Here is a 24,992-nt window from a genome sequence, read left to right as displayed (position 1 = left end):
GACGTAAGGGCCGTTTAAGTATGATACGGCTGCTATTACGGCAAGGCTAGACATTAACTAGCCTCAATTTTCCACCGAAACACGCCCCTAGGCAAAAGAGAGGTGAAACTAATAATTGTGATGACGTCTAGTGTTTATCAGGATAATGATTCCCAGCGTTTGTCAGCATAGATTCTGCATGTGAGTATTCTCACATTGAATTCTGTTGGTTTCACCAAACAAACTATTGAATCCACAGGAGTTCGAATCACTGTTTGGACAATTATTTTCACAAATATAAATATAGACTTCCGTAGTCCCACGGACAGTTTGTGATTTCGATTATTCAGATTTGCATATATAGTTATTATCTAGGAGTTATTTGAATTAGTATCAAAGAGAATTGGAATGCGAATTTTGAATGTGAAGAACACACAACCCCCCAAACCCATCCCCCACTGTACGTGCTGAGCGACAGCATATTTTATGTCCGTTTCAGTCACTGTCGTCAGCAGTAACATGGAGACATAACATTTATACAGAAGGTGAGTGAGTTGGGTTTTACGCCGCTTTTACCAAATTTCTTCAAAATTACGGCGGGTACACCAGATATGGACTCCACACTCTGTACCCACGTGGTAAATACGATAACGGTTTTGGGCATGTTGGTTAACCACTAGACTCCCCTGCCTCCCAGATATTGAACATGAATAAACATATCTTGGTTATACTTATCAGAGGCCAGACAAGAAACGTGGTCTAGATTACCAGTTGTCCGACATCCATTATTGTGGAAGCCGCGATGGCTCAGTGGGTTAGACGGTAGACTTAAATTTGTGTGCTGGCAATTAGGTGCCTGACTCTGAGATTGCGGGACTCTGAGAAAGTATAATCCCAAGTGTAACACCTGTTACGTCTTGATACTCCTTCCATAAACATGATACAACACCGAATAAAACTGATACTTTCACAGGAATATTTCATTTTATTTCCCCACACATATAAACACTTATCAACAGAAAGATTTATTACGTTGATCGATCATCATGTGTTATGAAAATATAATATCCAATTCGCTCAAACCTTCAATTTACAAATATAATTCAGACATAGAAGACATTGTTTATTTAATTATATTAAATTCAGTCCTAGTGTACTCCCACCATTTGAATTCAAATAATCGAAAACACCTCAACCGAAGTTCTTTCGAACTGAAAATTGTCTCAGACAAGCCTGCTGCGCTACGTTGTACTCGGAGAACGGGCATAACTTGTGGTGCTGACCACACCCCATCATCTCTGCTGTATCCCCAATACACGTGTGGACGGGGATGAAGCTCCGCACGCACACTCTGCGCCTCTGTCGAAGGTTGTTCGTACAAGGTGACCAGCTTGACCACAGCATCCATGTCCCGAAGGACATGTGTGGGAACATTGTGCACGACCTCTGCTCCATGTCGGGACCCATACATTTGCTGTATCCGAAGATGCACTTCCGTTGACGATGCTGCATGCCGTTGATGCACGGTGACCACATAGACCACATGGTCCAGAGAGGACGGACTTCCCTCCAGTAGGTCAGGTCAAGCTCTGGTAGGTCTGTGCATCGGACCAGTGGGTTGTGGCTGTAAAAACACGTGAATTAATACGTCCATAGCAACAGTGCAGCGCCGGAGATCACCGAAAATGGTGATATGGTCGACCTATGGTTTTGTGCGTGAAGCAAACTATCCCTTAAAGCATAAGTACATGTGTTGGCTATTCCAGCAGTTATCGAATGATACCCCCAAATCCCATTAGTTCAGTTACTAAGTTCCGCACCAAAGCCCCAGTAAATGCAAAACCGAAATTGTCCGAAGCCCTTGTGAGTCTGTTGATTGACTCACTCATCATCCCTTGTCAGTGAAAGACTCCTGTCATTTCATGTCATCCGTGGGTATTTTACACCTTATCGTAAGTGCCTAACACCCTCAAGCCCTAACAAGTGACATACTAACGACTATCCAGTGTCATCTAGTCACTAGTCCCAAACCCCTGGACTCCAGAAAGACCACCGATTGGTCCGGTAAGAAATCAACTACCAATCAGCTTTGCGGTCCAACTTACATGAAGTCCGGCACTCTGAAAGCGCTGGGCTGGATGAGAGGCATGTATGCATTGTCACAGATCACCCTGGCCAGAGAGGCAGAGCGGAGAGAGTGGAGCTGACCTGAAACAATATAAATACATTAATAAGTGCAGAGCAATGAAACAGGAACAAAAATAATACATTCTAGGTTGCGACGTACCTGCGCATGTGAAGTCGGTTATATATCGCTTGCTTAGATAGAACTCTCATAATCTGAAAAACTGTGAAATCTGTCTTTGAACTGTCTGAAATAACACGTAACTCCACATTTGTGGCAGTAATCAGTTAATCTGGTATTATTTCTATATATCTGAAGCGATTTACGTTCAGTAGAGTTGTGTTTCAACTTCTCTCCTAAACCTAGGTTAGCCTGGAGGTTCAGGGATTTGTTTCTTACAAAGCGTTCGTAGCGTTACGACCTTTCGTAACTCCATACTTTCTCATAGGCCAACGAATGCCGTAGTCCCACGGACAGTTAGGGTGAGTTGGCTCGAATTTGGTATTTTTCTTATTCCCATCATATAGTGACGTTCGCTCAATGCAGCATTCGATCATGACTCCCCTCCCAATAATAAATGACCAGGCCATACATAATGGTCATTTTTACAACTCTTTGTCACTCATCTTTTCCGGTGACCCCGAACTTACCCACCACCAGAAACAGTTGACGTTGACCCCTTCCCCAACTCGTTTCGTCTCTTTGCATGACCCCTTTCTTCGTATCTCCTCCCCACATCTCCTCTCCCCGTTCCTACAGATGTGTCATATTATACGGCGAAGTACATTGGATTGTCGGGGTCTTTGCCTGTTGTAGTGGCATGAAACAGGGTACACGTATATGAATGCGTGAACGAAGACACTACATCCTAATGCCTCACCTATAGAGAAGCGGACTGGCTCCAACCCTGTCTCGTACCAAAACCTGTCCCCTTCTTTGAGGAGCTGGAACTGAGTGCCAATGATGCATGCAACAGTTGGTCCGACCACACCTCCAGGGAGGGGGCGTTCACTGATGGCACCGGGGAATAGGTCGATGTCGTCAGGGTGACTGAAATCAGGGAACTACAAGTTATCTTCTGCAAGACAGGGTTTGGTTGCTTGGCAACCTCATCTGTATGCTACCACAGCGCATAGATGTGTACAAGCATATAGCGCACCTTAAAACATTAAAGAGATATTTACATGACATCATGTAAAACGTTGGGTGGGTAGATCAGTAGTTCGAGCTTTTGTTCTTGAAGCTGAAGTCCACCAATGGTTAATAGGTTTAATAGGTGTTCTCATTAACTTCCATACACAAGGTTTATGCTGAAAGAGCTAACATTATCACCCCGGTCAGTGGAGGCCTGTGAGGTGCAAGAACGTTAACAGGTACAAGACAGTTCGATGCCACCTGGCAGCCCTATACTACCGAACAGAGACAATTTCCAAAATACAATGTAGTCCCTTGCCAAACGTGAGACCACCTGTGTGTACATGTGCTTTGATGTGGGGCAGGCCTGAAGTCTTAGAAAGTCTCAGGCGTCAAGGCACCAAACATGGTCACCCATCCAAAGTATTTCTTGAACATTGCTAAATGTCATAAAATCTCAATCACGCAATGAAGTATAGGTTGCATTACGCGCCAAACATCTGAAAATGTACTACAGGATCACCCACGAGAAAGAATGCATAGACACATGCTTATAATATGTAGTTGCAATTGTAAAACATTCTACAGTTGCTTTGGAAATGGTTTGGTCACTTTATTTACAATCAAATGCTTCTACTGAAATGAGCAATGATCTACCTGTACAAAGTCCCGAGTATTTGAGCAGAATCTGGTGGATGATCTATAAGTCCACCACTTCCGGTTCCAAAATGGTCAGCCTCAGGCAGCTTGCACCATCTCCTCCAGGCGTTGTATCCTGGCAGACCATGATCCCGCCCTCTCTGGATGTTCAGGGATGCCAAGTCCAGACTGTTACCATCCTTGTCCAAGAACAAGTTATCTGTCACATCCGGTGTGATGAAACGGTCAAACGTTCTGGAGTGATCCCTGGTCATCCCGCCAATCAGCCACGGGATGGACTGACCTCTTGTGTCCAAGATGAAAGACGTGTTTCCGAACAGAGATTTCAAGGTCGCTTGTCCAGATATCGAGAAGGGTGACGCCAGCTCGGAGAACGTCCCGCGGATGAGAGTATGTCCTAGACGATAGGCTGCGGTTGCAAAAGCGCTTCTGATGCTGGGGTCAGTGTTGTCTTTGTAGACGTTGTGATACCCCCACTGGCTTGAGTCAAGGTTGAAGTATTTTGTGGTGGGCTTGTTGAGGAGGACTGGGAGAAACTCATCATATGTGATCTTCTGGATCATAGCTCCAATGATCTTCCTAGCTTCCTGGAAGATCCGCTCATCTCCCCAGTGAGGGTTAAGTCGGTTCAGGATACGGCAGATTCGGTTGTGTTCTCTCATCCATATTGTATGAAGGCTGGTCAGCCCCATTTGTTCATTAACTCGCTCATCGCCTGATGAAATACATTGGACATTTGATAAATGATCTCAATTGAATATATGCGTATATCCTCCACTGAATTAATATTTGGAAAATAATATTCAATTATATTTTAATATTTTACTGTCGTGAACAAATCTTTATTTTGTATTCAAAACATCTAACCATAAAGGATTGCTGCAGTAGCTCTACTGGCTGCGCATTGATGCACAATTAGTCACATGTCAATAACGAAATGTTAATATATCTACATTGCTATTTAATGCAATATCCAAGTCAATCCTATGTTTTTTTAAAACGTTATGTACGTTCAGATATAATTTATATTTAAGATTGACTTCATTGTCCTTTGTAGGGTATAAGCACAAAACCTACAAACATAAAAATCAAATTGAAGTTAATCTTTGAAATAGATATGACTACAATATTCTGTTTTTCAGCCATTAACCAAGGAGCAGTACACACAATCAGTGACACTATTCAGTGAGATAAAACGCCTTAGGAAGCACACATAAAATCGCAAGGCTTATTTTTCGTTTGCGAAATATGCATTACGCGCACTTAAAATCTCCAAATCGTCGTCGTCGTCATCATCATCATCATCATCATCATCATCATCATCATCATCATCATCATCATCATCATCATCATCATCATCATCACCGGGTCTATTCTTATTTGAGTCATACCTACCTGCCAGGAAGCAGAAGTGCTGTGGTTTGTCAGGAATGCAGTTTTTCATCTTTGATTCTGGCAGAAGCTGCAGATCGTGAACCTTGAACAGGCCTGCAAACCATGAGATGAGCCGTACTATATAAGTACATAGTGTTATAGTTGTTAAACTCTCCGTTGTCAGACAAGGCATACTACTGATGTTTATGAAACAAATTGCAGTTTCGAGTTACTGGTTGATGACAGTTAACTGTTTTTCACTGGCAACATCACACATTACCACACAAAATCTAAATACTTGAAGGAAATCAGAACGTAAATAATGATATAACAGAATCGAAGAGAGCGGATACTCTGTAATACAGAATCATACTCTTGTCACAGCACTAGTACCTAAAACCTGCCAGTAACCCAACCCCTACCCCAAAGGAAGTAATAACGCGACGGCCTCAGCGTAAACAGGTAATTTTGAGAGTCCACAGTGCCAGTACACCTTTGCAATTGGGGGCGATAGTTTAGCGTGGCACTTTGGTTAAAGCGTTTTCTCGTCAGTGTCATCACGCCGAAGACTCGGGTTCGATTCCCCACATCTGTACATACATGATGTTGCTGGAATAGTGCTAAAACTAACTCACTTACTAACTCACCTTTGTGATGCAGTCTGAGTTGATCTTGTTCTTTCCTTGTAGATCCATACACCTGAGACCCGTCGATGAAGGCGGTGATCTGGTTCAACTGCTCCACCGGTTCTGTCATAGACACAATAGCTAGGTATACAACATGTAACAATAATATCCCAGTCTGTTTAACACTGCCTGAACAGCCTTTCCTTTCCGCCCAGCCCTTTCTGCAAGTCCTAAATGAAGCAAGTCAAGATTTTCCTCAGCATACTGGGGCCTCTTTTCCAGGTAAATGGAGTTACTTGTTTCTGTCAAAATCCTAAGTATTCAGAGAGGAAGCATTTGTCTATAATTATCCTAAATATAAGGCTGTTTGATCATAGTTTTTCCTGTTCTTTTGATAGATTTTAAGGCCGCCATACATGGTCTGAAGTACACAATCACCGCGTGTACATGTGGGGATTCGAACCCAGGAACTCTAACCTCTGGTGTACCTAACCGTGTCTGTTTAATGTAGATGCAGATATGAATATTCATGACATATATTTACATACTGGTTTAGAAAGATACAACAGCATTTGTTATTCCATGTGACCAAATGTGGATTGACAAATCTTACCAAACTGGCAGTCGGCATTAACAACCTGTATGGAGCGTACGAAGTTGAGGCACGTCCTGTTCCGGAACTTGGGGTCGTTGGGCGGAATGGGGATGGGAAAACAGACATCCCTGCAACAGAAAAGTTTCATTTTTCATCGACAATGTGCCATAAATATATCAAATAAATTCACTGCTTTGTCAAGACAACAACGTAAAGTGTACGAGTTCATTTTAAGATATGAAAACAATATAGGCCAACTGGTGTTGACTAAAATCCTATCAACACATCATGCACATCTCATGTCTCTTAATTATGAATCATATTGTCCACATGTACAGACCGATCAGTGCTTGTTGGGATATGTTTATGTGTGACGCTCTACACACCTTCGTGACCTTTCACTACTTATGCTGAATATATCTTACCTTATCTTGGAATATTTACCTGTAGCCAGTTATATATTACTATACATGATTGCACCTCTGGGAATTCCCGGTTCGAACTTGTAACCCTTGTACGGAAGAGGCGACCGTATGGATCAAGTGGCCAAATTTATTTATTTATTTTTTTTTTTTTGTTATTGTTCCCAATGTGATGAGCACAAAAACATGATGAGAATAAGCATATAGAGGAATGTGTGCATATACAAGCTAGTGGGCTCAATAGCGATATAGTACACTAAGTGCATTGAATATCAATATCAGTGATATGTTCTTTGTTTAATAGTCATTCAGGGTTAAATTCAGGGATGAGAGGAAACCATTTGACTAAAAAGCTTTCAACATTATTATTTCTTCTGGCGATGAATGATTCAGTGGTAAATATGTCTTTCAATATCCTTAAGTAATTATCAACTTTTGGAATTGTTTTTGTCAAAGAGCAAGTGTAAATATATCTCTTAGCAGATAAGATTATGTGGTTCAATAATGGGTTCTTACCTAAAAACCCAAACCAAATCAAAGATTTTGTCAAATTAAGTGTTTGGATACGTTTCGTAATCCACTGTTCAAGTTTCTCTGGAAGTGGCCAAATTGGTTAATGGCATGGCATCGTGCCAATCGATAGTTGTTCATAATATCAATCACTGGAATGTCTGGTCCAGACTCGAATATTTACGAGATATTGCTAACAAAACAAAAACACAAACCTGTCTGCGATCTTTTTGACAATGTCTGCGGAGGTGCCTGGCGGGAGGTCATCAATACAACATCTGACAATGGAACCATTCAGCCCTGCAATGGCAGCGTTAAAAGGGATATATCAAGTGTTGGCGGTGTCTCCTGGGCCGATGTTTCCTCTCAATAAGTTACGTGATGTCCATTAACGGGAACATTAACTGAAGGTGAGCATAAACTGACATACCTGTGTGTATTGGTGTACTGGTGATGTCGTGGTGTATAAACTGACCTACCTGTGTGTATTGGTGTACTGGTGATGTCGTGGTCAACAAACTGACCTACCTGTGTGTATTGGTGTACTGGTGATGTCGTGGTCAACAAACTGACCTACCTGTGTGTATTGGTGTACTGGTGATGTCGTGGTCAACAAACTGACCTACCTGTGTGCATTGGTGTACTGGTGATGTCGTGGTCAACAAACTGACCTACCGGTGTGTATTGGTGTACTGGTGATGTCGTGGTCAACAAACTGACCTACCTGTGTGTATTGGTGTACTGGTGATGTCGTGGTCAACAAACTGACCTACCTGTGTGTATTGGTGTACTGGTGATGTCGTGGTCAACAAACTGACCTACCTGTGTGTATTGGTGTACTGGTGATGTCGTGGTGTATAAACTGACCTACCAGTGTGTATTGGTGTACTGGTGATGTCGTGGTCAACAAACTGACCTACCTGTGTGTATTGGTGTACTGGTGATGTCGTGGTGTATAAACTGACCTACCAGTGTGTATTGGTGTACTGGTGATGTCGTGGTCAACAAACTGACCTACCAGTGTGTATTGGTGTACTGGTGATGTCGTGGTGTATAAACTGACCTACCTGTGTGTATTGTACTGGTATGTCGTGGTCAACAAACTGACCTACCTGTGTGTATTGGTGTACTGGTGATGTCGTGGTGTTTATACTGACCTACCAGTGTGTATTGGTGTACTGGTGATGTCGTGGTGTATAAACTGACCTACCAGTGTGTATTGGTATACTGGTGATGTCGTGGTCAACAAACTGACCTACCTGTGTGCATTGGTATACTGGTGATGTCGTGGTCAACAAACTGACCTACCTGTGTGTTGGTATACTGGTGATGTCGTGGTGTATAAACTGACCTACCAGTGTGTGTATTGGTGTACTGGTGATGTCGTGGTGTATAAACTGACCTACCAGTGTGTATTGATGTACTGGTGATGTCGTGGTGTATAAACTGACCTACCTGTGTGTATTGGTGTACTGGTGATGTCGTGGTCAACAAACTGACCTACCTGTGTGTATTGGTGTACTGGTGATGTCGTGGTCAACAAACTGACCTACCTGTGTGTATTGGTGTACTGGTGATGTCGTGGTGTATAAACTGACCTACCAGTGTGTATTGGTGTACTGGTGATGTCGTGGTGTATAAACTGACCTACCAGTGTGTATTGGTGTACTGGTGATGTCGTGGTCAATAAACTGACCTACCTGTGTGTATTGGTGTACTGGTGATGTCGTGGTCAACAAACTGACCTACCTGTGTGTATTGGTATACTGGTGATGTCGTGGTCAACAAACTGACCTACCTGTGTGTGTGTATTGGTGTACTGGTGATGTCGTGGTGTATAAACTGACCTACCTGTGTGTATTGGTGTACTGGTGATGTCGTGGTGTATAAACTGACCTACCAGTGTGTATTGGTGTACTGGTGATGTCGTGGTCAACAAACTGACCTACCTGTGTGTATTGGTGTACTGGTGATGTCGTGGTGTATAAACTGACCTACCAGTGTGTATTGGTATACTGGTGATGTCGTGGTGTATAAACTGACCTACCTGTGTGTATTGGTGTACTGGTGATGTCGTGGTCAATAAACTGACCTACCTGTGTGTATTGGTGTACTGGTGATGTCGTGGTCAATAAACTAACCTACCAGTGTGTATTGGTGTACTGGTGATGTCGTGGTGTATAAACTGACCTACCTGTGTGTATATTGGTGTACTGGTGATGTCGTGGTGTATAAACTGACCTACCAGTGTGTATTGGTGTACTGGTGATGTCGTGGTGTATAAACTGACCTACCTGTGTGTATTGGTGTACTGGTGATGTCGTGGTGTATAAACTGACCTACCTGTGTGTATTGGTGTACTGGTGATGTCGTGGTGTATAAACTGACCTACCAGTGTGTATTGGTGTACTGGTGATGTCATGGTGTATAAACTGACCTACCAGTGTGTATTGGTGTACTGGTGATGTCGTGGTGTATAAACTGACCTACCAGTGTGTATTGGTGTACTGGTGATGTCGTGGTCAACAAACTGACCCCACTGCATCACAATGTGACTCATGGATGGGGAATCGGGGACGTTCTCGTCACTGGCGTGGAGGGTGTGACTCACGAGGCGAGGGTTCGGGAGGGGAGAACCATCTCGTCCACGGGCCCGTGGCTTTGACACACCTGTTCATACAAAAATAACCTTAAGCAAAGTTTATATGAAAAGTTGGTTTAACATAAACTGCAGGCCAAAAGAAGTAATCACGTGAATATTGGATTTGCCCAAAACTTAACTTGGCTTAAAACAGTCGTATACCAGTGTCAGATAAATACATCACCGTTTGGTGTATTCAATCATGGGTGTATACCTTCTTTTAACCGGCAGTTACGGATTCTATATATGGATACTCTGTTCTTGCTGTACCCTGCACAAAGGTAGGACAATAGTCTATATATCTATTCTATGTTACATTGTTGCACTTGAATCAACAGAATGATTAATAAGAAGGCGATATTAACGGTCTGTATCATCTGTGGGTAAAGGGATGACTTTGGGGCGAACTCACAACACTAGATTCACGTCTTGCTGGTTCTAGACACTATGTTTGGAAAGAAGGATACATAATGGCTTGTATAAAGTGGTCACATGTAACATATGTTATTGGAAAGTAGTTGTAAATTCTAAATTGGATACTGTATGAGTATTCATCATGCAATGTATTTCAGAGTAAACATCACAGAGAACATGAGAGTTTCGGAAAGTGCAGTACATCAACAATAACAATTCACATATTGAATGTTCTTTGTAAACAGTCTACATTCTTCGCATTCGTTCATTACCTCGTGCAGGCTTTTTTCTAAAGTTTAGGTTCTGAAATTCATTATGAATACATCCTGAAAATGGGTCTTATCTGGAGAATAAATATTGTCTACAAAAGAAAAGAGCATAGCTTACGTCAAAGGTTACTTTCGCCGATTGTGATTTCTTCCGAGCTTTTTGACATAACGAAGATAAGTAACAGAAAAAACAGACAACTGAGTTCTATTGTATTCTTGGGGTGTGTGATTTTTTCTAATAACCCGAGTGTCAAGTAAATAAAACAAAATGCCATAGTACCATCATCGTATTGTGGAGGCATGAACCTTCTGAAAGGGGTGAAGGACTTCCCCCATCTTGGATGCTTGAAGTTATTGCAACTCCCGTCAGATTCACGGAAACGAGACTTCGGGTCACACGTGACCACCTCGTCGGTCGGACATTTTCCCACGTCTTGGAAAAAGTCTCTGAAGTCAGAATCGCTCTCCGAAAAGAAATCCCGCAGTTCCGAGAGGACATCAGACCGACTCGAGTTGACAAAAGTGGGGCTGTGAAATCAAACGTCATTTCAAGCATCTGAATATATGTATAATATAATGTCTATTTCTTACGTTTCCTTCAAACGTATACTCATGGAAATAAGTAAGGGAACGTATAAATGGAAGCATATGTATACAATTCATTTCTTATTTCATTAATATTTATGCGTGAAGCCCAGTTCTGCAGCCAGAAAAAAACTTAAATGAAAGAGAACACCCGACCAGCATAAAATATTTTGCAAAGGACAGACATTTAAAAGGCATTTAAAAATCCCAGAGGCTTCAAATACTCTTTGAGAACATTCATCTTCAGTCAGAAATGAATCTTTGGAAAAAATGTTTGGGCATTTTTTTCGTGTAAGCCCGATAGGTTACAAAGCTTTATATTTAGGGCTTACCGAACCTTTTTAGCCAAAATCATGTGTAAGCCCGGGCTTTTGTTATAATGGTAGCTACGCCCCTGGTTACCTGTTGGAGACAGCTTTAATGGCGTATATCCTTTGTCTCTCTGTGATGCCGAGTCTCACAGCCTCGGCCTTGGTGTTGATTACCATCGAATGAAGGGCGATAGCAGAAGATCCGCCGAAGAAATCAACGCCTGTGGATAGAACAAAGATGAATATTGATCTGAACTGGTAGGCAGATAGGTATAGGCTTGAAAAATGACCCAAAAAAGCTACAAACGTTGTCAAAACGTTATTCGGATGAAAACCCTTACTGAAACACAATGTCTAACTACTTGTATAATACCCGTATCGAGTATACCAGGGGCGTAACCATTATTAAAAAAACCCCGGGTTTACACCTGATTTTTGCTAAAAAGGTTGGGCAAGCCCTCAATACTATCTAAATATACAGCTTTGCAACCTAACGGGCTTACGCGAAAAAGAATGGCTTGCTACGCGCCTGTATACCATTATCAAATAACCATTTTGAGTTTATTTCATTTGTAGCAACCATTAAATATGGTTGTGGACTGTCTTTGCCTGGCAGTTAATTTACCCTCGTACAAGGTGCTGTAAACCACAGTTATAGAGAAGGCTTATGTTAGTTCGTTATAACAGTAGTTCGTAATAAGTTTACATTGTCAGATACATTTCAAATCAAGTCACATGACTTGAAAACCACTTACTCTTAAATGTCACAAAAACAAAGGAACTGATAATTGACTTTCGGAGTAAACCCACAGAAATGCTTCCAGTGATAATCAACGGTGAATGTGTTGAGACAGTGTCGGAGTATAAGTATCTGGGAACCTTCATTGACTCTAAGCTGAACTGGTACTCTAACACTGAAGCCCTATACAAAAAGTGTCAACAACGTCTTCATCTCATGCGTAAACTGAGATCTTTTAATGTTAACCCATCTGTGATGTCATCTTTTTATGTAGCATTTATTCAGAGTATTTTAACATTTTCCTTCCATTGTTGGTACGGGTCTCTCTCAGTTCATCTCAAATCTAAAATAGACAAAATTGTTAACACTGCAAGTAAAATCGCTGGAGTCAGATTTGAATGTTTATCATCAATATATGAGCGGCAAATCGTGAATCAAGCTGTCAAAATCATATCTGACCGTACTCACTACTTAAATTCGGAATACAACCTCCTCCCTTCAGGCCGCCGATACAAAGTTCCAATTGTGAAAACTAAGAGAGCCCGTACATCCTTTATTCCAAGTACCATATCTCTCTTAAACAAATGTGAAGATACCTAAATCAAAGAATTTATGTAAATATGTTTGCTATCTCTCTAATGTGTCAGTAGCTCTGCTGATGTAACACAAATTCCTGAAAAGGCATTAAAGTATTATTCTATTCTATTCTACATGTTCATTCATTTTATGAATGACATAAAAGACATAGCATTAGGGAATACATGACGTAGTTATAAAAATGTATTGGATACATTTTTATTTGCATGAGTCACATATACGAGTACGTACTGCCACTGATGCTGCGAAACATCTGAAATTAGTAACAGGGCATCGTGCCTGATTGTTAATTATTAATAATCAATTAATTTATGCAAAAAGTGTCACAATAACTAACCTGTTTCAAAAAAGGTTTGGTCGTCCAGACCGAGACGTCTGATGGCATCGTCCAGTTCCTTCTCAAAGGCGAAGATTGGCGACTCCAGGGATGTGAACATGTTGTCCAGGTTGGCGTCACTTTGAGACGCCGAGCTGATGTTGTCGGGATTGTGTTTCTGATCCAAACCATCAGCATTCTGAGTTCGTGTCACTCCTATGGCACATATAAAAAGTGCAACACGGACCAAAAGATGTCCCATGCGATGTCCCATACTCTTCGTGCAAGGTTCCTTTACAGGTTCAAGTTTTCTGGTATGAAAGGTTCCCCGGTCAGCACCTTATCCACCAGTACCAGGTTTCAACCTCTTCACAAAAGTACTGTAAAAGAATTACTTCTCGATCCAGGCACGGCTTTCACAAACGTAACTGATCAGGAAACAAAATCGTGAATATGCAAAGATTCAGATCTAAGCATCCACTCTTCCTCATCATCTGGGGGCGATCACACACCTGTGAACAGGAAGGGCCGGAATATGTGGCGTAAAAACAATATTTCTCTAAACATGATTGGAAAATAGTTATATACCTCTTTTCTGCAATATTCAACTACATGGCTGCGTGAAACACCAGAAATGGGCTTCACGCACTACACCTGTGTGGGCCTCGACTCTCGGGCCTTCGGTGTAGCGGGAAAACCACAGGCCTATCCAACACCCCATGTCCCGATGAAATCTACCTGTTTGCATATAGATATAATACAAACGCTTAAGACCACATGAAAAAAGGATTATGAATTTAACAAAATAGCATAAATCTTAAATAAGTCAAACCGTACCACAGATGGCTAATACGGCTCGTCCAAACATCACACCTTGTCGCTAACCCTGTACAGGTAATATATAAGTGTTTAAGCTGGATGGAGGTCCGGGGGATGCTACAGGTGGTCTCCTAACGCCATAGCACCTGGCTGAAGACGCCAGTTAAACCTGCGTCATGTATAGGGATGAAGATGGCCCTGTTTGATGGCTATCTAATTGCCCGTATCGCCCATGGTGGTGACACTTCCGGGATTTATGTCCCGAATGTAACGAAACCGAAGTGGTGTACCGCGTTTGATCATAATGCAGTTGACACATTTATTCCATGACCACTATTATCATTTATTGGCGACCATTTAGTTATAAAGTCAGTTTGTTGTGGGAGTGTGCAGACTGACTGACTGACTGAGTTTGATTTTACGCCGCTTTTAGCAATATTCCAGCAACGCACGGCGCACCAAAATTTCAGCAATATTCCAGCAACGTCACGGCGAAGATATTTGGTGTACGCAAAAGTAGGACGTATAAATGAAACATATACTTTTTTTTCGCGCATGTTAGACAACTACTTGGCCGCCCTAAGTAGTTTTACAGAGCCAGGCAACTTGACCTTGTTGTTACGGCTTAATGCCGGAGCAGGGTATAGCCTAGTAGAGACAAATAACATCTTTATATTTTGATTTCTCTCGTTAAACGTGCATTATACGCAGAGAGCAGAGTAAAGTTAACACACTATCAAATACATGAAGATATACGTATCGAGAGTTGTTTAGTCTTATAATGGAGGAAATTTGGGTGAAGCAAACTAGGTAATTCTTTGTGAGGAAGTATGTGCTTTGATGGGAACTGTGTGTGCTAATCAATACCACAGTGCATGCGGACCAGAGCGAGCTTGCATTTTATATATTACAAGAGAAGTTCATATACATAAAAGAGTACTAAGGGAGACATTATTAACTTGCTACTCGCTGTCCGTTAGCGGTCGAATGTTATAAAAGTAATAACTGAAAAATGCATGTTATAGTACAACATAGTACTTGACCGACTGTCCCTGTATATAAAACGGACCACTTCAATATTTATCAGTAGGGAGTGAAAATAGAACAGACAGTGCTTTGATGTCGGAATTGTTATTCGTGACACGTGAATAGTTTAAAACAATTAATTTTATATAGAGAGAGCATATTCCCACACACTTAGCAAGTTCGCGACGGAATCCATATACTTCATGGAAGAAATCTCCAGGATAGTGACCCCCCTTCCCGCCATCGTCACGTCCCTACTTGACTGTTGTGAAGATATGAGTGAGTGAGTGAGTTGGGTTTTTACGCCGCTTGTAGCAATATTCCAGCCATATAACGGCGGGGAATACCAGAAATGGGCTTCACATATTGTACCCATGTGGGGAATAGAACACGGGTCTTCAGCGTGACGAGCGAACGCTTTACCCACGAGGCTACCCCACCGCCCCTGAAGATATGAAGACAACCCAAATAAATAATCTCATTCTCAAGCAAAAAACAGCAGTTGCCTTATTCTCCTTTCAAGCTGCTAAACCATATTTACAGAAACCGATCTCACCCATTTTCATCCATTGGTCTTCACGATATTAATTTTAATGACGGGGTAAATAAACTAAGGTAAAAACACATAAGGGGTTATATAATAATATCAGATTTATCCAATTGTGGAAACGTGTTGGCCATATGTATTTAGAGATTCCGTCGATATTAATATATGAAAATTGGAGAAATGATTTGAGCAAATTGAAATATTCTGACATTTGAATAACCTGTGCATGTGCCCTCCACTGTGACATTTACCCTGTGCGTTTCCTATATAATGGCTGACGGGGTGTGACCGACCGGTGTTTATTGATATAGGGCACCACCTACAGACTGCAGGGTACAGTCAGCTTCTCACACATCCCACGCTGTGATTACACATTAAAACCTGGAAACGGCCATAAAAGGAATCAAATGTACATAAAGTAAATTCATGCTACATACATTCCCACATATATTACAAATCTACAGATGTCAAGACGGTTTAAATATCAGTCTTCGTGAATCTGTTTTAATTAAACCAATAAATTACACGCTGTAATAGGAAATGTTACATTTGAAGGTATGGTAAAGGATTTTTCCCAAACATTTCAAATGTGCTTATAACATACGTGAAATAGTTTGTGAGGCTGCTTTTGAAATCCAAGTAAACCCAAGCAACGTTTTAACTGAGGGTCAAAAGGAAATATGCCGAGTTCTGTTTTTACCTACATTAACTGAAAATTGAATGAACTGTGTTAAATGTTAAATTTGATTATGTCTGTTTAACCATCACTTCTTCGTGTCTGTAAAAACAAAGCTGAGGTTGTTTAAGTTTGTGTAAAAATATATTGTTTAATGTAAACTGATGTCAGAAATCTGTTTGCAACAACATAACCCATTCTATGTATTAAATGTAAAAAATGTCCTAAAAAAGCGAACTTCTCAAGGATAAGATTATCCAAGATACCCATCAGATGTTGTATTTTATTATAGGAAATGTATGCATTTATTTTAATTTTATGATCAACTGTTTGTCAAAACCTTGGAAACTTGAACCATGAGACATCAGATCATAGTTTCAATTCAATTCATTTTCAGAGCAGACAAATGAAATTTCGTCCTTGACTTTTCGTGTTTTGAGGGGCACATATTCCACGGGCTATTATTACACACAACACCGCCCGCCAAGATGGTGAATGTTATGAAAGGCGTGTTGGTCGAGTGCGACCCGGCGATGAAACAGTTCCTGCTACATTTGGACGATACCAACGCTTTGGGAAGAAGTTTGTGTTACAAGACCTAGACGACACTCATATGTTTATTTCGGCGGATATTGTTGAAATATTACAGGACAAAATTGATGACTTAATGGACAGACTATCGTTCCCTCTGGCGGAGAAGTGAACTGTTTTCTGTGCCCATATCACGTATTTCAGAAATCTTTCCCGAAACAAAACCGTGTCTGTGTCTGGTTCATATCATTAATTGTACAGGGTTAGCACTAATACGAAGTTGGATTGTATTTTAATTCACGAAGGCGTTCGCAAGCTCAGAAGAGGAGGGGAAGTAACTCTGGTATGTTATATGTGACAAAACAGTTTCACCTGTTCAATCTGAGAGTGTGTAGAGAGGTCTAAAATGTCAAAACCTAAAATTATGACTGTCAAGATTTGAGTTCACAACAACATGTACTAGCCGCCAGTTACCGACATTTGCAGTGCTATTAATGAAGTATTGAATTAAAGAATTAAACTATAATTAATAGTTTATCTTATTGTCAGATTTTGCTTGTCCCCAAAGAGAGGTATCAATTCAAAGCAGTTAGTATTGAGTTACTGGAAATAGAACATTCCTGCAGACTAACAATGCTAACTGGGTAAGACTTCCGCTCATATCCGGGTAAGACTTCCGCTCATATCCCCCCTAAGTTTTAACGATAAGGAAAAATTCTTTGAGTGGCATTTTTAGAAGTTGAATATGTCTTTCAGTATGTTCAGATATAATTAAAGAAACATGTTAAAACTCATCCTTATCAGATGAGGGATATATACTCAGGTGACATTATTTGGCTAGAATGAAATTTAATGGGGGATGCGAGTGGAAGTCTTTCCATGAAATGAGCAACAGCAAAAGAAGACATGTTTGTGCAAGTACCGTCACAGGTTGTTGGCAATAATTAGTCCGTGACCGCAGTTGTTCATGACTCAGGTGACCAACAAATACTTTTCTTTTATGAATCTTTGTTCAGTTGAATCATGTTGATGGGTGCTTGCTAAAGTCATTAAAAATAATTGAAATCTAATAATGGAATCTCTAGAACTGAAAAGTTAATGGATTGTTTCTACTATCTCCAATGGGTTGTGTATGTTCCAGCTTGATGGAGACCCAGACCTCAGTCTGGCAGTGGAGACCCCAGAAGAGGCCACGAGACATACGAGACCAGTTCTTTGAGGACGGCGACCGATTCTGTTGTTACTCCGTCAAACAGTTGCCCCAGGAGACAGACAAAGAGGACAGCAAGAGGTGAGTGGGAACAACTTTGCAGGAAAAGTAAATAAAATAATTAATAAGGTTATACTGACAGTGCACCCCACAGATACCAACAGTGACCGGTAGTCTGACTGTGTTTTTAGAAGTGGATAAGATAGAATAATAAGAAAGGTATGATCATGATGATACTTATGGATGACATATGATGAAATGTTTTGGTATAGATTCTTGTACCGTTGTCAGTAGTGATGTTCCGATGATTGAAAATAATCGAAAATCAATCGAAAGAAGGATTAAAAATGATTATTGATTGTAAAAAACATATTTTTGATTAATCAGAATTTTGTTGTTTTTGTATAACACCCTTGAATGAAGTAAACTAACCATCACATTTGACGAATATTCACGAACAAACATCGATCAACAGTGTAAAGCTATGCACATTGTAAATTTTTAACCACTTTTATTGTTTAATTACAATTCCAGTGTCTTTCTTGCATGCGTGCATTTCATTGCATGACAGCATTAGTTATAAAAAACCATGAATTAGAAAAAAACTGGGAAAACCCTTAAAATTGGTGATTCCATTAAAAATGTATATATTTCGATTGTAATCGATAATTGTTCACCACAATCCTCCGATAATCGATAGTGGATTTGGTTTCCGATTCCCAACACTAGTTGTCAGGAGCTCTATACCGAAATGTCGCTGCTCATGCATCACAGTGTGACATCATGTCATACTATTCTGTCAGTCTCATGACAGACTGAGGAAATAGCTTGAGCTAGGGAAACCACTTTATGTCTATTGTGAGATACACTTCACCCAACATACACTAACATTGAACACAACTGATGATAACCCTCCATGTCAACTGACAGCATTTTGTTTTCTTAAACTGGATGATAACAAAAATAATTCTGAAAGTGGTTCATAGCAAGATGTCTGTGTTAAGCATCTTTTGTTTAAAGGTTACCATGTTTACTGTGTACTGAACATTTGTAGAGAGCATCACACATATTTAGGGGTAACTATTGAGGGAGAAACAGCTATTGCAAGTTACTATTGCGATAGCGATAGTCTATTGCAACCAACTATTGCAATACTATTGCAAGAGTTTTTTTCTCCTTGAATTGTCTCATTGAAGTCATTTCCCAAATGAATGTATAGTTTATATGAAATACTAACATGTTGAAGTAGTCTCAGTCTCTTTTGATACTGACAAGAAACTTCAAACAAGTTTGTTTAAGAGTGAGTGAGTTCAGTTTTACGCCGCTTTTAACAATATTCCAGCTATATCACAGCGGGGGACACCAGAAATGGGCTTCACACATTGTACCCATGTGGGGAATCGAACCCTGTCTTCGGGCGCCGGTCCTCGGCGTGACGAGTGAACGCTTTAACCACTAGGCTACCCCACAGCCCCTAGTTTGTTTAAGAGGTAACAGGGGTGGATACCTCTATATCAAAGTGAACGAATTTGGTAATTCCTGTATTTTGTGCTGCGCATTTATCAACGGAAGTCAGTCACTAAACTATCAATAGTCACACATACTATCGATGCATCGATAGTTTTTCGGTTTCTACCATCGATTAATTGCTATCGGAGACTCAACAATTGCAGTCCATCGATAGTTCGGTGCATCGTTACACCCCTACACATATGAGTGTCACCATATATAGTCCCTAGGACTTAGGACTTGATCATGTTGATAAAGTTTTGTACATTATCAGATGAATCCTCAGTGTTACTGGCTTGTGTTTCAGGATACCTCTGTTCCCCTGTAGCATAGCAGGATGCCCCGAGACCTTCGATACACTCCTGGGGTGAGTGTACCCATTTGTACATTAACACTAGAGGGATTCTGGGATAGAATGTGCGACTGAGACTGGTTATGGGAGTCAGGTATCTTGATCGGTCGTCAGGATGTGTGTCTTGGTTGGGGTTGTTATCAAGCCCTGATGGCGTGGATTGTTTCTTCAGTCACCAGATTGTGTGGTCCAGGCTTGTTTATATACAGGGAGCCACAATACAATTAAAGAGTTATAACTGCAGCACCTGACAACAGTGAGTGAGTTTAGTTTCATGCCCCTTTAAGCAATATTCCAGCAGTATCACGGTGTCCCTGTCTCATTTCATACACCATTCTTATAAACTGTGCCCTTCACCAGGACAGTTTGTGTGCTGGTTATTGTGTGCTACTACCTTTTCCAACATCCTTTATCCGGATTCTCTCCAAGAGTCTGAGACCATTGCTCTGATTATGGTTTGTCAGTACTGGGAACATTTGGATCTTCACGTCCTGCTTCTGTACCACATCATCTGCCCAGTCTGATGTAACTGATATAAATACCCTTTGCTAATTTGGATCGCACTCCATTCTGACATGACAAAATGTTTCAGAGTCTTTGAATGACATTTAAAGTGATATACATAAAGGGGAAAATTTAAGGATGTCTACTTCTATAACATAAGATTTCAGGCTATATTCTTACTCCTTCATCGGTGAAATGAATGAAAGGATACAAAGGTGAAAGCATCATACGTGCATGTCAAAAACATCCATATGCTCCATAATGGTGTGTTTCCAGTTTCCCTCTTTGAGATAAGACTCACTGTTTCCACCTTCCTCTGTCCCAGGTATGAGAGTCACTACAACAGTGTCCACCGTCACACCTGTAGCGAGTGTCGACGCTCCTATCCGTCCAACCACTTACTGGAGATACACCTGAGAGAAGCCCATGATCCTCTCTTCTCACTCCAGTCTGGGGATAAGGTGAGGCATTTAGAGTTACCTCCCTTATTCTTTAACCACAGTGTGTTCTTGTAAGTATTGCATTGGTGATTGGTCTTCAGCAACCCATGCTTGTCGTAAGAGGTGGTCTGTCCCACTGACTTGGTTGATGCAGGTCATATCCCAAATGTGTAGATCTATGCTTAGGCCTAAAAAAAAATGTTGCGTTCCGATTACCCGACCGACCCTTGAGTTCTGGTGCTGACCCTATCTTTTTTTAGGTGGTATGAATAAAATAAGCTTTCAGATACCATTGTTTTTTCCCATCGCCGACAGACATCGGTCATTCTGATAGAGAAAGTCGACATGATAGCTGCAAGCTGATTGAATAAACAATTACACATTTATAAATGTGTTATTAGTTTGTACTTTGCTTCTAAAACAATTTCAAAGAGGTGTAATCGAAACCACAACATTATTTGGCCTTATTATGTCTATCACTGGATCGTCAAGATTATTTACAGACTGCCATTATAAATCTGGAAAATTGCTGAGTGCGGCAATAAACAGCAAACAAACAGAACAAACAAGCAGCTGTCAGACATGAGAATTTTCTGCTGATTTCCAGGAATTTGGTTTCATTTTGAACGTTTTTGAGATCAATGTAAATCTGCAATAAAAGACCCTCGGCTAAATTTTCATTTTTTTTTTGTGCTTTGCCTTTCTCATGTGTGAGCTGTACACACAACCATGCACTATGTTATATGGAAGCAATCTCCATGTTGAACCCATATCACTCACCTGTGTGTTTGTGTATGGTGCCCACCATCAACAGAGATGAATGTCTTGTAGACAGGAGATGTCTAAGGTGCTGAGTGTTGACTGTTTCAGTTTGTATGTCTGGTTCAAGGATGTGAGCAGAAGTTCGCTGCCCCGAAGATCCGGAAGAACCACATGGTCAAGAAGCACAAGTACCCCGCCAACTACAGATTTGATAGAGCTAAACCAGGGTGAGGTGATGCCGCACCTCAGACAAAATAAGTTGATAGAATATACTGTCTGAGATCCTTATGGAACTGGTGTCAGTGTTGTAATAATCTGTGTTGCCATGACAGCAACATTAACTAATGAGGCTTTATGTTGGGGTTGTTATGTCTGAGGCTTATGTTCGAGGTTGTTATGTTTGGGGTTGTGGTGTTCGGGGTTGTGGTGTTCAGGGTTGTGTTGTTATGTGGTGTTGGGGGGTGTGGTGGTGTTTGTTGGGGTTGTGTTGTTGGGGGTTGTGATGTTGGGGGTTGTGGTGTTGGGGCTGTGTTGGTGTTGGGGGTTGTGTTGTGTGGGTGTGGGGGTTGTGGTTTCTGGGGTTGTGGTATTCAAGGTTGTGGTGTTGGGGGTTGTGTTGTTCAGGGTTGTGTTGTTGGGGGCCTTGGTGTTGGTGGTGTTGGGGGTTGTGTTGTTGGGGGCTGTGTGGGGGGTTGTGGTGTTGGGGTTGTGATGCTTGGGGGCTGTGGTGTTGGGGCTGGGGGTTGTGTTGGTTTGGGCTATGGGTGTTCAGGTGTTGGTTGTGGGGCTGTGGTATTCAAAGGAACTGTGTGGGGGTTGTGTTGTTGGGGGCTGTGGTGTTGGGGGCTGTGGTGTTGGGGGTTGTGGTATTCGAGGTTGTGGTGTTTGGGGTTGTGTTGTTGGGGGTTGTGGTGTTGGGGGTTTGGTGTTGTGTTGTTGGGGGTGATGTTTGTGGTGTGGTGTTTGGGGTTGTGATGTTTGGGGGTTGTGATGTTTGGGGGCTGTGTTGTTGGGGGTTGTGGTGTTGGGGGCTGTGGTGTTGGGGGTTGTGTGTTGGGGGTTGTGATGTTGGGGGTTGTGATGTTGGGGTTGTGGTGTTTGGGGGTTGTGTTGTTTGGGGGTTGTGGTGTTGGGGGTTGTGATGTTGGGGGTTGTGATGTTCAGGGTTGTGGTTTTCAGGGGTTGTGGTGTTTGGGGTTGTGATGTTCGGGGTTGTGGTGTTTGGGGTTGTGATTATCGAGGTTGTGATGTTCGAGGGCCTGCTGGGGCATGTGGATGATGTTTCCAAGTTGGACATGAGTGACAATAATGAATGATGTCTGATGTCATACCCTGTCCTGACTTGTAGATCAGAATACACAAACCTGAAACACCTTAAATGCACGAACTGAATTCCAACAGGAATGGTCTAAAGGTTTATGTTGATGTGTGATTTCAGTAAGGCAGCTGTGAGGCAGAGTAAGGCAGGGGGTGACATGGATAGTGATCGACAGAGTCAGACCAGGGTTAACAGTGCAAGTGATCGACAGAGTCAGGCCGCGGGGGACTCAGGAACTGGTGGCCAGAATGAGGCTGGTGATGACATGGAGGTGACCATGGTGGAGAAGGAAAACATTCCCCAAGAAGGCGTCGTCAGACGTGTGTTCACTTACAAGTAAGTACTCAGCACAGTCAACTGATACCCAGTAGACTGCAGACTGGTACAGATTACTTCATGAATATTTGTGATACTAATTTTGAGTAATATATGTTAGAATGTATTTAATTCCTGAACAAGAACAAGGACTGCTGTAATCTTGAGTTTTGTGAAATTAATAGGATACAAGCATGGTTATTATAATGTCCGTCCTTCATATTGTCAGTCTCAAATTGTAGTTTGAAATGAAGAAAATGTATTCTTTTGAATTTTAAAAAAGTCAAATTGAAAAACTGGATATGTCTTCCATGGGCTTCTCTTCTCTTTGGCAGAAATGTTTTTGGAAACCATGACTTAATCAGTAGCAAAACAGTGAGATTAGCAAAAACATTAGACCCGAATTCTGATAAAATCTTTCAGAAAGCGAACTTACGCTTTGTGTAGGATCACCAAATAATTCACTGTCTCACTGGTCTATGTTCTGTTTACAAGACTGTTGTGTTATTTTCCAGAGTGCCTCAGAATATATGTTTTGGTCATGGGTCTACACGGAGCTTCCAGAGACCTCGGGGTCGCCGGAAACCCAAACACTGGCACCAGTCCAACATGGAGACAGACACAAGTGTCCACATTGAGAACGTTGACATGGGGGAACTGAAAGATGCACTTGAATGAGTAACGTCATAAACACAGCTGTAGGCTGAATCTTACATACATTCATGTCACTACGTCACCCACTGTGAAGCAACAAAGTATGTAACTTGTGGTCGGTGCCGGTGTGGTCGGTGCCAGTGTAGTCAGTGCCGTGTGTGGTCAGCAGCTAATGCTTGTTGTAAGAGGCTACTAACACGATTGGGTGGTCAGGCTTGCGGACTTGGTTTATACGTGTCATTGTATCACAACTTGATTGTTGGGTCCAGACTCGACTATTTTTCTGCCATTATATAGCTGGAAAATTGCTGAGCACAGCTTTAAATAAGATTTTTAAAAAATAGATGATGACGGATTGCATTGTACCACAGTCATGTGGTGTGTGTTGAGAGAAAGAAGAGTTACAACTGAAGAATATGATTTTCTTGATGGTTCCACTTCTTGATTGCTTGCTTCTTCAAGATGCTTCTTCAAGATGCTTCTTCAGGGTTATTTCCAAGCCTGATATTTAACAGTGTTGGGATGGGAAGAGGGTAACCTCCTCTCAGATGCTGATGGACAGTGAAGTGAAGTGAAACTAGCCATGGGCAAACATTGTCCTCTGCCCAGGATGAAGGTTTTGTGTTAATCTACGAACATGTGGATGATGGTAGCTCCCAGTACACTGTAGATGTGATACGAACCACCGTGGTATCAACCAGCAGCTCATCTATTATCTATGACTGCTATTTTCCACTTCACTGAACAAGGCTTCTTTTTCAGTGAAAAGGTCAGCATCAATTCAATGCTGGTCATCATCCCAGTGATTTGTGCTTAGAGAAAATCATGATTATTGAACTTGCCTGCCATGTCATAAAATGAATAATGAATTTTGTCATAAATAAATGTCCACTAATGCAAGTTGTTTGTTTCTTGTGACCACAGTTTGTGTTTGCATCAGTTTGATGCTAAGACTGGGTGTCTTGGTTCAAAGCTTGTCGTCATAGCTGGCATCATTGTTGCCTAGGAGGGGCGTCCCAAAAGTAGTCGGCC

The 24,992-nt window shown here is 41.5% G+C and overlaps 2 protein-coding genes across 2 annotated transcripts; one reads left to right on the top strand and one right to left on the bottom strand.

Annotated features, from left to right (window-relative positions):
- Positions 1 to 1,170: 1,170 nt before the first annotated feature.
- On the bottom strand, positions 1,171 to 13,571 carry LOC124288424 (peroxidasin-like). Its single transcript, XM_046724942.1, has 12 exons — positions 13,319 to 13,571; positions 11,737 to 11,866; positions 11,030 to 11,277; positions 9,916 to 10,095; positions 7,641 to 7,725; positions 6,512 to 6,621; positions 5,920 to 6,021; positions 5,294 to 5,386; positions 3,896 to 4,613; positions 2,985 to 3,154; positions 2,085 to 2,187; positions 1,171 to 1,603 (listed from the first exon to the last, which is right to left on the bottom strand). Exons 1-12 carry the CDS (start codon positions 13,569 to 13,571, stop codon positions 1,171 to 1,173), a joined length of 2,625 nt encoding a protein of 874 aa, XP_046580898.1.
- Positions 13,572 to 16,839: 3,268 nt separating this feature from the next.
- On the top strand, positions 16,840 to 24,108 carry LOC124288443 (zinc finger protein 511-like). Its single transcript, XM_046724960.1, has 7 exons — positions 16,840 to 17,239; positions 18,038 to 18,187; positions 19,923 to 19,982; positions 20,797 to 20,932; positions 21,782 to 21,900; positions 23,112 to 23,327; positions 23,822 to 24,108. Exons 2-7 carry the CDS (start codon positions 18,042 to 18,044, stop codon positions 23,982 to 23,984), a joined length of 840 nt encoding a protein of 279 aa, XP_046580916.1. The 5' UTR covers positions 16,840 to 17,239; positions 18,038 to 18,041; the 3' UTR covers positions 23,985 to 24,108.
- The last annotated feature ends 884 nt before the right edge of the window (positions 24,109 to 24,992 follow it).

The sequence above is a fragment of the Haliotis rubra genome, unplaced genomic scaffold, assembly GCF_003918875.1.
Source record: "Haliotis rubra isolate DU_JTF1 unplaced genomic scaffold, ASM391887v1 Scf418, whole genome shotgun sequence".
NCBI classification, from domain to species: Eukaryota; Metazoa; Mollusca; class Gastropoda; order Lepetellida; family Haliotidae; genus Haliotis; species Haliotis rubra.
Note: the sequence above shows the minus strand (reverse complement) of the source record. Positions and strands in the feature narration are given on the sequence as shown.